Raw genomic sequence first — 13,532 nt, forward strand, 5'->3', positions numbered from 1 at the left:
CAAATAATCATATGAGAAAGTAAATACAGGAAAAACAGCAAAGGTTAAACAATTATTTGGTGTGAGATTGCATTTGAATAATAATAGGTATCTGCTGCAACAACCCAGGTGTCAGGGCCCGAAGTCTACTAATAAGCCCTAATGAGCCTCCATAAGACTCACCTGGGGTTTCCACTAACACCCATGGGCCCAGGACCTTAAACAGATTTAAGCTCAGCCCTGAGATTTCAGTCCTGGCCCAACTTAAGTTCCTGTAGGAGTGCTGCTCTCCAGTTCAACCACAAACATACCCATACCTGGCTGTGGATGTCCTTCATCCAGCTGTCGGCCCACGGGCTGACTTCCTGGCTTGGTCTCAGCCTGACCTCATGGCTGTGGACCTGCACAGTGATCAGAGACCTGATCCTAATCCTGACCTATGGATTGACTTCCTGGGACTTGCCTCCTCAACATGAACTTGCCTGAGGATCTGAGCTCTTGGCTGAACCTGGCTCCCAACTCTGGGTCTGTGCTGTTCACCTCACCTGGCCATTGTGGGGCTGGCCCTGGCTGGTGAAGGCTCTGCTGGCTTTGTTACTACAATTAGGCTCCTGCTTTGCCTTTCCTTAGGAAGTAATCCTCCTCTGGATGCTCCTTGACACCAGGTTTAGATGTGGTTAGAGACTTCTAATGTTTTCAGAAGGACAAGCTACCAGAAAAATGACGTAATTATGGCAAGAGGCAGCTTCCTAATCTTGGAGAACAAAGGCTGTAACTAGAATTTGGATCTTCGTATTCCAAGGAACTTTTCTACTGAACAGCATGCAAGATTTTGTTCTCTTATGTTCTCAAATTCCAGAAGACGGACTGAAAGACTACATGGACTAGTCACTGAAATCAAATGAATTGAGGATTTCAAAACCTGTGTGGCAAGTTTATTAAGGCCATGATGCAAAGACTATTTAGAAGTAGTAACATGCAGAGGAAACAAAACATAGGGAAAAGCCTCAAACCTAGCTGAATATTCTGTAGTGCTTTCTCTCCTGAGTAGAGAAAACACAACAATGGACCCATCAGCAACATCTTAGAAGTAAGAAATTTCTCAGTGAAATGAGAATTGCCACAGTGAAGCTCATGGAGAGCTTGCAATGAGAAATGTCCCTCTGTTCCTTCTCCTCCCCCCCAATGTAGAAAAGTGAACAAAGGAAGTGAACTTCCAAAGAGGTATATGGACTTAAGAATCTAGAAATATGTCTAAAATGAATGTTTTCTGTTATATCTTAAGATGGAGAAGGCAGGCATTAGTATTTCAAGTGTAATATGCACACAATTCTCTAAAGAGGGCAACAGTGGGTTACTCTAGAAAAAGTAAAGCTTGTGGTACACAGGGAAGTAACTAGTAAGGATTCTTATGAATCCTCCATGGGATTATTTTACATTTCTATTCCTGATCTTCACACAAAACCAGGACTGTATTAATTACTTTTGTTAATGATGAAACGGGAAGGTAATCTTACATTGGAAGTCAATATAGAAACAGGATATCCAAAGCACAGAATAAGACCTTGAGAACTGGTGTTATAGAAATAGTTATAACCTCTTTGTGGTTATAACACAAAGTGCCAGTTCATTCTCAGGAACTTCTTCAGTGAACTGGTGTCACCGCTAAAGAATGCGACATCGGAAAAGAGCTGATTCCACTAAGTTAACAGCATGCCCATAAAACACCAGTCTGATATATCCAGGAAAAAAAAAAAAAAAGTCTGATTATATATCACAATGTCTTTCTAGGAAAAGGCCATGTTCATGAAAGATGTATTTAGCTGTAATCTGTATATAGAATTAGCTGAGAAAAGCTGTTTCCATCTTCAAAGTGAGATTGAAATAGACATGACTGCTTTCTCTAAGTATGTCTGGTAAGCAAACAGAGCAAGAAGAACAATGATGATAGAAGTACTGCAAATGAATATAAACTTATGTAAATTCTGAGCCCCCAAACTAGAGGTACTCACCAATTCCATTAATTTTCAAATGCCTGAAATAGGTAAGACTGAGTATTCCACTAAATAGTTTGATTCGAGTTAACAGCTCAATATGTGCATTTCATTATGATTACCCAGGTTTAAGGACATATGGCTAATGGGACATATGGGCTAATGGGCTAAAGGACACAGCAGCTCCAAGACTAGAGTGGCATCAAGCAGTAGCTTTTATTCACAAAAAGGGCAAATATCTAATAAATATTAAGACAACAAAAGCATTGCATTTTAAACTGCTAGGTATGTGCACAACAAGAATGGAAGTAAATTTACATTTACTACAGAAAATATTTGGGTCTCTGAAATTGTTCCTAAGGACTAGGAATATTATTCTCATGTGTGGTTTCTGTAGTTGACCAAACCCCTCTCTTTCCCTCACAATAACCAATTGCTTTAGTAATCATCTTTCTCCTTGTTAAGAGCAAAAGCAGAGACAGTTTTGCTTTTTCTCTGTAATTGGGTTTTACTGGAAAGCCCACATGAATACCATTTTAAAAATCACTCACAGTGCCTTCTGCAAATACTATCTATGAAGTATGTGGATTCAGAAGTGATCTAAGATCACTCCACTACTAAAAGAGAAGCAGCCCTTCTCTGAACAAAGGAGACTATATTTCAGCAGGAGAAGCAAGCTGTGAACTTTTTGTGGTCTCTGAATGACTAGTCAACATGGAAGAGGGGGTAGGAATATGCCTTTTGGTGGTGGCAAAGCCCTACGTCACCTTAATGAGTCCTACATGCCTTAAAAAGGAATGGGCAATATCTTTATAAAAACATCTAACGAGAGTAGTTAATGTGTCAATTTATTAGGTAGATAAATAGAAATTTTCAGCTTCCTTAGGACACCAATACCATTTTGGAATAGTCTGCTCAGAATGGCCCAATGTGAGTTTGGGTCAGGTTTATTTCTAAAAGAGCTTGTAATTTACCAGAAATGCCTGTGTGAGAATGGTTGTTGATGGTAGATTAATGTTCATCTTCAAAGACTAGGGAAGTAGATGCTAGACTGTTGCGGTTTAATCTGACTGGCAGCTAAGCACCACACAGCCCTTCGCTCACCCTCCTCCCTCCCTCTCTGGGATGGGGGAGAGAATCAGAAAAAAATGAAAGTCTGTGGGTTGAGATAAAGACAGTTTATTAGGACAGAAAAGAAAGGAAAATAAAAATGATAATAGTACTACTAATAATAGGGTGTACAAAAGAAGTGATGCACAATGCAATTGCTCACCACCTGCTGACCAATGCCCTACCTATTCCCAAGCAGCCAGTCCCCCCACCCCAGCCAGCCCCCCCCATATTAGTTGTTCAGCATGACACCTTGAATGCTATTAGAATTGTTCTCTGTCAAAGGGAAAATTGTTTAAAGTATGGCACCTAGGCCTATTGAGTCTTATTTGCTCTGCTATACATTCTTGTCACATGGACTTGTCCTCTAGAAACAGGAATCTTTTTGTGTGTTGTTCTGCGTACAAGAAGTCTTCGCTGTCTCACCCTTCTGCAGTGGAGGTTATTTGAAGGGCATCTGTGATGGCACTGAAACTTCTAACATTAAATTTATTAGACCATCTCTATTCATGATATTCATGCGAAGAACTGCACAGTGTTTCAGATTACTAAAGCCAATAACTTTTAAGAACTGCTATTGTTATAAAAGTGAATTTCCAAGTATTTATTTGCTCAAGCTAACACTGAAGAACAAGAAAAAATCATATTTTGTCAAGTTTTATATTATAGCCAAAGGCTCAGAATATTTCTCTTCTGTCAAGCAAAACACTATTGTACCTTTCCTAGTCATCCAGTCTTCAAATATATCATTATTGCAAAGATGATGGAGCATACCTGCTAGCTGCCTCTTTGTGGAGAGGTCACAGAGTGACAGACACAGGGAAGTAAGAACACTGTAATTGTAGGTACTCTCTAAGTACTGGAAATACTAAAGGTTTTGTTTGTTTTGTTTTTCTAGTGACAGTTAATTTTTACAGATATTGGTTCAAAGTGAAAAACACCACAACCTGTGCAACTATCTTCACCTTTAAAAATAAGTAGGCATAGAAAATTCTCTAAAAGCAATGTACAAATTTCTGTATACAAGTATTACGTTGCATCTTTCAAATTATAATTAATGATGTGATGATTAAGAACTAATGTCATATACACAATTGTTTACTTAAGGACCTTATACCCTGACTAGGCAAGTACTGTCCACTTGCACTGTGTGTAATTCAACATGGAGACATGCCAGTTAAATGAAGCAGGTATCCTTCTAACAGGTAGAAAAGTACAATTCAACAAGCATGGAATAAGCTAGAGCAGAACCTATTTGATATTTATGCCCTGTCTATGATAAACTTTAAGACATAAAACTTTGTCAGACCAGTAGGAAGAAAGACTGTGCCAAATTGCCACAGAAATAAAAAGTCCAAATTCAAGCACGATGAAAGCCCAAATTCAAGCAACTTTAGACAAGTGGCTTGAAACAATCATGGATTACATTTATTTATTTATTTTTAAGAAATGTTGCTCCCTGTTTGCTGTTTTCCCTCAGGTTTTTTGTTTCCTTCTCTTTTTTACTTTTTAAATCCAAACAGGATGAGCAGTCTATTTTTCTACCACCACACATTAAAAATTACAACCTGGCAGCCCCTTATATTAAATACCTGAAAGTTTGTCTAACAAACAACCAACATACAGCTGACTTCTAGGAAAGTATAATTTTTGTATGCATAAAATAATAGTTTAATTCCAGCTTTTGCATTAAAACCTTAAATGGCTTGCAAACGCTTCACACAACTGAAGATAAACAAAGCGTAACAAACATGAAAAATCTTATGTGAGTTTGTTTGTATTACTTTTATAGGCTACCTGTTATCTATATGTACCTGATGGGACCATTAATAACCATCTATACTATATTTGACACTGGAACTATGAAATAAATATGACAATAGTGGGTAGTATAAATGTATCATTGTTAGTGAGGTCTCTTTGCAAAAATTATCCAGTTAATAAAATATTCAAGTGGAAATAATGTGGAAACTACAAATCAACAATTGCACCCATTCTAATACAAATTCCAACCTAGAATGTATATTTCATTCATTTGCAATGACTCCATAAAGTAGGAACAGAACATTTCCACAGCGTAAAGATACTGTATTGGTTTTATAGCATAAGTCATGAGTTTTTGAACAATAAGATCTGTTTAAGATATGCAAATGTTTATATATATATATATATATATATAAAATAAAAATGCTCTTCAAAATACTTGGGGGGTGGAGGCAGCTAATACATTCCTGAGAAATTAAAATGTTTTAAATGAAGACTCTGAAAATGAAATTATATTATAGATTTATGCCAGTGTGAAATCCTCTAGATAGGGGGGTGCCTCACTTTACAAAGAAAATGCTTTTTTTTCTTAGGGTTTGTTCAACAAATTTGCCTTCACGTGTAACAGCCAGACTGAATTTTTCCTTCTTCTCAGTATATCACCATCTGGGTTTTCACCATTTTAGACAGTAGACTGCAGCTCCTTAAAACCCTTTAAATATATATATATATATATATATATATATTCCTACTGAAATTTCTCAATACAAAGACAGTAATCTGGATAAAACATGCCTTTCATACCTACTACTGGTTGAGCATGCCTTGACTCATGCATTTGTGCATGCATACGGAAGACATTTCCATATTGGAACAATATAATCTGAAATCTTCTGGTCCAGACAGGAAAAGTACCTTGTCATGGTGGCTCCAAAAGGTTTATTTAAAGGAGCAGTAGGAGAAAAGCAAACCAGAAACGTTTTTTAACCTTTCTGTATATTCAGTCTCCTTTGTGTTTGATTTTTGGTTCTGACTAAAGAAACACTGCAAATCTAACCAACTATGGGATTGTTATGCACATTTTTAACAGGCTCATAATAAAGTAAGCAACAGAAATAGCAACAGTTTTCTATACCACTGCAATAAGCAACATAGTTTCTCCTTACTGTGTGTGTGAGGGGAAAAAATGGCAAAGAAAAAATACTAAAAAAGAAAAATAACTTTAAAATATATAAACTATTAAACCTTACCTTGCCAGCCTGGTTTGCACACTGGTTTTACATTAACTCGTACTAAGACATCTTCTCTTGCATGTTTTTGCCCACAGTCAAAAGCTGTTACCATTATCTCATACTGATGCTGTTTATCATAGTTCAGCTTCTCAGTGTTTCTGATGTTACCTATAGAATCAATACAAGACAACATTCAGCAATTCTTGGCTAAGCATATACAGATTATAATAGCTGATTAACCATGAATGTTATGTAATCTGAAAGCTCTTTGGAGCACACAGGACATTCACAGGCAGGACAATTACAAGGAGTGGGTAGTACTTTCTTTCTATCCAGCAGACAAATAAAGAAGTTATTAGGCAAACTATAACATTATTTACTAATACTAAGGATTTACTTGGACATATTTGAATTAGAACACATCTGCGCAACAACGTTTTCTGAAGACTAGACTATTTAGTAGTTCCATCTTTGCATTTAAAGTATGAGTAGATGCAACCTTATTTTCCACATCTTCCCAGAATACACTGCCTTAATGTGGCAGCTGCACCTTGCACTCCTGAGCTGCATTGTTGAATATATTTCCAGCCTATTTTCTCCCTAAAGTTGTTACCCTTTAAGTCAGAGATATTTTTAGTCCTTTAACCCCTTTCCCTGGGTTTTAAAAATAAGGTGCAGAATCGCCTTCTATATAATGCTCAGCAGTATTTGATATGACAGCACTGAGCTACCACATGGAAAACAGAACTCAACAACAAATTATCTGCTGAACCTGACACATGTATGAAGGTGACAAATCACCTGTTTTAGGATCAAAGAAATAACTTTCACAAGGAAATGTCTTTCTTGGAGTATTTCTCCAGGACTGGAAGATTACTGTGCACCCGTATGTTCATGTAATTAACAAGTTCAGCATTTTAATTATGTTCTTTTCCACTGAGATGCACTTATTGTTCAAACCAAAATTTGAGACTGTTTAGAGTATGTCGCATGCTTGCACTGGGCTGCTGTACCATCTCTTTGAATGCTTACTCTGAACAAATGCTCCGCTAAACTGCTTTTAAGTACAGATGTGCAAAATCAGTTGGGCCAAATCTGGAGTGAGGAGCACCCAGATCTTCAAATTTAGTAAAATACAGTGGTCTGATTTCCAACAGGTGCTGATCAAAGTATGTCATTGACACTGCTTTCTTTTTCATCTAAATGAATATGGGCTGGACAGTTGGGCGGAGAGGAACCTCATGAGGTTCCATAAGGGCAAGTGCAGGGTCATGCACAGGGGGAGGAATAACCCCAGACACCAGTACAAGTTGGCAGCTGACCTGCTGGAGAGCAGCTCTGTGGAGAGGGACCTGGTGGTCATAGCAGACAGCAAGTTAAACTTGAGCCAGCAGTATGCCCTTGTGGCCAAGAAGGCCAACGGATCCTAGCCTGCATCAGGAGGAGCGTGGAGAGCAGGTTGAGAGGTGATCCTCCCCCTTTGCTCAGCACTGTTGAGGCCACACCTGGACAGGGCACAGCATGGGAAAAGCCCTATCACCATTTATGTATCTCAAATGGAGCAGTAGAAAGTCCTGATGAGGACAGTATGGAAACAGTACTATACCCTACAGCTTCCTTAATTCTCTTTCACAGGCACCTTGCCAGGCATTCTTAAGTCTGCCGTGCATCTTCCCAGCACAAATCCAACTGCACAAACGGTATCAACTACTTAATTATTTTTGAGTTAGTAATTAGCAAAACAACAGAAACCTAATCTACCCATTTTACTGTCTTGAGTTGCTTCATTAGTACCTACTTAAGAGGATTTGGTGCAAAACTGGCACTATATACTTAATTATTCACTTAGCATCTGCTCAGTTGTTCTTTCCTTTCTGCATTTCATTTTACATGAATCTTTTATACCTTCCTGTTTGGTTCTCCTTGGCATTATTTTAGTCCACAGTCATCAGAGAGAACTCAAGAAACCAAAGTTGGCTAAGCTGACATTAGCAGACTGCTAGAATTTGTTTGGCCCATTAGCTGTCCCCTAAGATTTAGAAATCATACAATGTATTTACATTTCATTAAATCTATCTTCCAAGATTTGTACTTCATTATGGTCTTTTATGATTTGGTCTACAAAGATTCTGACTATTAGGTGTTATTCTGGAAGGTCATTTGGATGTCTTGTATATGCTACTGAATAGTTTATTGATTTCCTAATTATTCCATTTTTCTGTTACCTCTGATACTTTATGCTACTTTATTTTACAATTTAATCAATATGATTAAAAAGTAGATGGACGGCAAGTACTATAAATACAGACTAATTAATGTTTTAGAGATGACAGACTGAAAATTCCTATTTGCATCTCATCCACAAATAAAAGGGTAATCAATAAAAAAGGAAATTTTAATGGGAGAAGTAAGTACTTCTCTACACAGTTCACAATTACCCTGTAAATTTAATTTTCTTCAGTCTTTCTAAATCTCTGCCTTTTCCTGGAAATAGCCAGAGCTATAGCAGATTTAAAAACAAAACAAAATCAGGTAAGCAACAACAGAAATATAAATATTTCCATATGAGGGCACACACATCTACACCTCTATTTCTTCATGGTCAGTCTGGGGGATAGTTTGATGCAGACATCCCTATTTTATGGGTGTCTTTCATCTTATTTGGGAGCAGTTACAAGAACGGGGGAAAGACTTGACTAGTTTACGAATGCAATCCCCTTTTGAATTTCCTGCTTCCTGTAAGTATAGGAAGTGTGAAACAATCTCCTAACCCTTACAAGAGACTAGGACTACTGCTGTTGCATGAATGGCTTCTTACTTCAGCCTGCTCACAGGAGCAACAGTTCAACAGCCCCAGCTGCCAAGAGCCAGCAAGAACTGTATTTGAGCATTCATCAACAGGAGTATTACAATGACTTACAGAATCATAGAATATCCCGAGTTGGAAGGGACCCATAAGGATCATCAAGTCCAACTCCTGGCACCGCACAGGTCTACCCAGAAGTTTAGACCATGTGACTAAGAGCACAGTCCAATCGCTTCTTAAACTCTGACAGGCTTGGTGCAGTGACTACTTCACTGGGGAGCCTGTTCCAGTGTGCAACCACCCTCTCGGTGAAGAACCTCTTCCTGATGTCCAGCCTAAACTTCCCCTGCCTCAACTTGACATCGTTCCCACGGGTCCTGTCACTGGTGATAACGGAGAATGGGTCACCTGCCTCTCCACTCCCCCTCGCGAGGAAGTTGTAGATTGCGATGAGGTCCCCCCTCAGCCTCCTCTTCTCCAGGCTGAACAGGCCAAGTGACCTCAGCCGCTCCTCATACATCTTCCCCTCTAGGCCCTTCACCATCTTCGTCACCCTCCTCTGGACACTCTCCAACAGTTTAATGTCCTTTTTGTACTGTGGTGCCCAGAACTGCACACAGTACTCGCGGTGAGGCCGCACCAGCACCAGAGTAGAACGGGACAATCGCTTCCCTCGACCGACTAGCGATGCCGTGCTTGATGCATCCCAGGATACGGTTGGCCCTCCTGGCTGCCAGGGCACACTGCTGGCTCACAATCTACTTGCTGTCAACCACAACCCCCAGATCCCTCTCTGCAGGGCTGCTCTCCAGCGTCTTGTCACCCAGTCTGTACGTACAGCCAGGGTTGCCCCGTCCCAGGTGCAGGACCCGGCACTTGCTTGTGTTAAACTTCATGTGGTTGATGATCGCCCAGCTCTCCAATCTGTCCAGATCTCTCTGCAAGGCCTTTCCACCCTCCTCCAAGGCCACAACTCCTCCAAGTTTGGTGTCGTCAACAAATTTGCTCAAAACACCTTCTAGTCCTACATCCAAATCATTTATAAAAACATTGAAGAGGACTGGCCCTAACATGGAGCCTTGAGGGACCCCACTAGTGACCATCCGCCAGCCAGATGTGGCACCATTTACCACAACCCTTTGAGCCTTGCCCGTAAGTCAATTGCTCACCCATCGCATGATGTTTTTGTTTAGCTGTATGCTGGACATTTTGTCCAGTAGGATCCTATGGGAAACTGTCAAAAGCTTTGCTGAAGTCCAAGAAGATCACATCAGCTGGTTTCCCTTGATCGACTAGATGGGTGATGTTATCATAAAAGGAAATCAAATTTGTTAGGCAGGACCTACCCCTCATGAACCCATGTTGGCTGGGACCAATGACTGCGTCGTCCCCCAGGTGCGCTTCAATAACTTCAAGGATCACCCTCTCCATAATTTTACCAGGCACTGATGTGAGACTGACAGGCCTGTAATTGCTAGGGTCTTCTTTCTTACCCTTCTTGAAAATTGGCACAACATTTGTCAGCTTCCAGTCTACTGTGACCTCTCCAGATTCCCAAGATCGTTGAAAAATAATTGAGAGAGGTCCCGCGATGACATTAGCCAGCTCTTTAAGCACCCTGGGATGAATCCCATCTGGACCCATGGACTTGTATGGATCCAGGTGGAGCAGCAATTCCCGCGCACATTCAGGGTCGGTTGGGAGTTTGTCATTCCCACCGTCATGGTCCTCCAGCTCAGGGCACCCAGGGTCCCGAAGCCCATCATCAGTGTTGAAGACAGAGGCGAGGAAGGCGTTAAACGTCTCTGCTTTGCCTATGTCATTGTCTGTGAGGAGACCCTCCCCGTCTAGTAGCGGACCTATGTTTTCTTCGGTTCTCCTTTTTCTGTTCACATATGTAAAAAACCCTTTTTTATTGTCTCCCAAAGACATGGCCAGCTTCAACTCTAGTTGGGCTTTGGCCACATGAATTTTCTCCCTACAAACACGAACAACATCCCTGTATTCCTTCCTCATCACCTGACCCTCCTTCCATCATCTGTACACTTTCTTTTTTTGCCTAAGCTCCAGCAGAAGTTCCCTGGTCAGCCAGGCCGGCCTTCTGCCCCACCTGCCTGACTTCCGATATTTTGGAATCACCTGATCTTGTGCTTTTAGGAGGCAGTGCTTCTCAGACTTCTCAGAAGTGTGCACTTTTCAATGATAATAGAAAGAAACTGGTTTAATAAACAAACAAGAGCCACATGTAAATGCTTAACTATAAATTTTCAGGTTTCTGATAATACCAGATTTGCAAGGCTCCTGACACATATCTCAGCATTGTAAAGGTGACCTTGAAAGACTCTGCCCAGATCTGCTGTCAAAAATATCTTTCAAAAGATACATGATTTGACAGAACCTGTACTGACTGGACAGATAATTCAGTAATTCATCTTCATATAGAGCAATCTGAATATGTATTTCTAAATGTTTCCCAGTGATGGACAAGCATCGTTATACCCATTTTAAAGATGAGGAAGCTAAGTAATAAATAGATATCAAACATATTCCCCAAGATCAGAGAGCAGGTCAGAGCCATAAGAGTATTTGTGTCTACATCTGAATTCTCTAACCATTTGACCATGTCCCTTGACAAGGCAGAAAATATATAAAAAATGTTGTTCTGCTGGCATTACAAATAGGTCCAGGAAATCTGGTTTAATTAATCTGTTACTTGAAAAAAAGCCTAGGCAATATGGATAGGATGATAACTGAACTGATGATGGGGATTCTCTGCTAAAACAACTAGATGGAACTGTATGTAAAAGTCTCTTAAAGCATATTGTATCTTATACCCTTAGTCCTAGTTCTCTGCATAACAAAGCATAGATTTGTCCTTCGCTATTGCATGATTGTATTCTACAGCTAAGAGTTTATCACCTTGCACATTATGCTCAACATATATAAAAGGGTCAGTTTTGCGAGTACTGTGCTTTCTTAACACAATGTAATTTTATTCACATGAAAAGTGGCAAGGTTGCCAAATGTAAATAGGAAACTTTATGTTACCTAGCTTTAAGTGCATAACCTACTAAGTTCTACAAGATCTACACTGGAGTTGAATGCTGCTTTCTGTGCCTATTAATTCACACCTTGAACAATTTGGTGATGTGAAGTAGACTGTGCACTGCTGCAGTCTGAAGGGTTTTCTCTCTTCCTTTCTGCAAATGCTGCCCAATGTGCAATGTAATTTTTCAAGACAACAAAAATGTTCACTGGATTGATCTAGAAACAAGAATTAATTTTTGCCTAAAAAGGGAATAATGTGTCAAAAGGCAAAAGCTGATGAATAGCATGTTCATCTTTTTCAAAGTCTGTGTTAATGATTGTTTTCTTAGGTTGATGGTGAAAAAAAAAAATCCCACCATCTGGAACTGATAATGGCATATTTTCATTACCCCCCACCCCCTACTTCTGGGACTGTCTGCAATATTTAGATTTGATTTGAAGCATCTGATCAAATACTCATTCTGGGAAATGAAATTCTACATCTATATTACTGGAAAGTGAGAAAAATAATCAATTCCAAGTGACACAATGACATGACTTTCACTAGAAGAAAGACCCTAGATTTCTTTTTTCATGATGGTTGAAAAACTATAAACAAAATCCTAATTAGCACAGCATTAACAGCCACAGTCCCAAGCATCTCATACATCTATTTTAATACATCCCATAGGTAACAAAAATGGGAACAATGCCAAAGAAAAAAATCAGAGAAAGTTTGTATCTGCTGGCACAGAGAGATATCTGAGCAGTGATGTGCTGGAACTAGGCAACATATTTCTGTCGCAAAATAAAAGTGCAACCATCTATTCTCTGTCTCTAATCCCAGTGGTCTTAAGCAATTACCATTATCTTAAAAAATTGCAAATTAGACTGCAATTAGTGTTGATTGTGGCAGCAGTGTTCTTTTAGTGAACAAATAGATCAAAAAGTTATTAATTGAATTCAAGACCAAGAAACTGCAAGGTTTTAGAACCTCATTCCAATTATTCACTTTTATTCGCCGCAAGTTTTAAAGTCATCTTTAAGTCAATTTCTCATTGCCTTTGCTGGAAAGCAGGTCACAAGCACATAGGGACAAATATGTAACCAAAAACTCCTGACACTTCACATGCTTTTGATCATACCTCCAACTGAAAGGAAGCCATAATCACTCATGAGCCACCTGCACTGTGTGGTAACAGCTGAAAAGGCATAAACAGTTGGAATGTCTGTTCCATATCATACTCATCTCTGTCTTTTACTTAACTATAGTAAGTCACAACCCTGTTTATGAAACCACCTGCAATTCCTGTAAGTAACCAGCCCCATACTGCAGAGTACCTTGGACCTTTGGAAAGAGAAGGGTTTCAAAGAGAAACGTGGAGAACTTCCTTTTATGACAACCCAGGAAATCTCACCATTAGCAAAAAAAAATCCACAAATAGGAAAAGTTGCAAGGGAATGACACACAAACATCTACTTCCAGATGCCTCACTTCCTGGATAAAATCATTTGTGCTATTGCTCTGACAAAGTATTATTGTGCCAGCTGACCTCATTTACTTAAGCAGAATGTATTCGTTATGATTACACCCCATATATAGTATAAAGAATGCTTGCC

At 39.5% G+C, this 13,532-nt stretch overlaps 1 protein-coding gene across 4 annotated transcripts in view; it reads right to left on the reverse strand.

Moving 5' to 3' along the window:
- CLSTN2 (calsyntenin 2) overlaps positions 1-13,532 on the reverse strand; it is a 463,158-nt gene that overhangs the window by 69,788 nt on the left and 379,838 nt on the right. For all 4 annotated transcript variants that reach the window (XM_040568122.1, XM_040568120.1, XM_040568118.1 and 1 more), the window contains one exon: positions 6,098-6,247. In XM_040568122.1, coding sequence (XP_040424056.1) covers positions 6,098-6,247 — 150 coding nt within the window. The remainder of the gene's footprint in view (positions 1-6,097; positions 6,248-13,532) is intronic.

This window comes from Cygnus olor, chromosome 9 (genome assembly GCF_009769625.2).
Source record: "Cygnus olor isolate bCygOlo1 chromosome 9, bCygOlo1.pri.v2, whole genome shotgun sequence".
In the NCBI taxonomy this organism is placed as follows: domain Eukaryota; kingdom Metazoa; phylum Chordata; class Aves; order Anseriformes; family Anatidae; genus Cygnus; species Cygnus olor.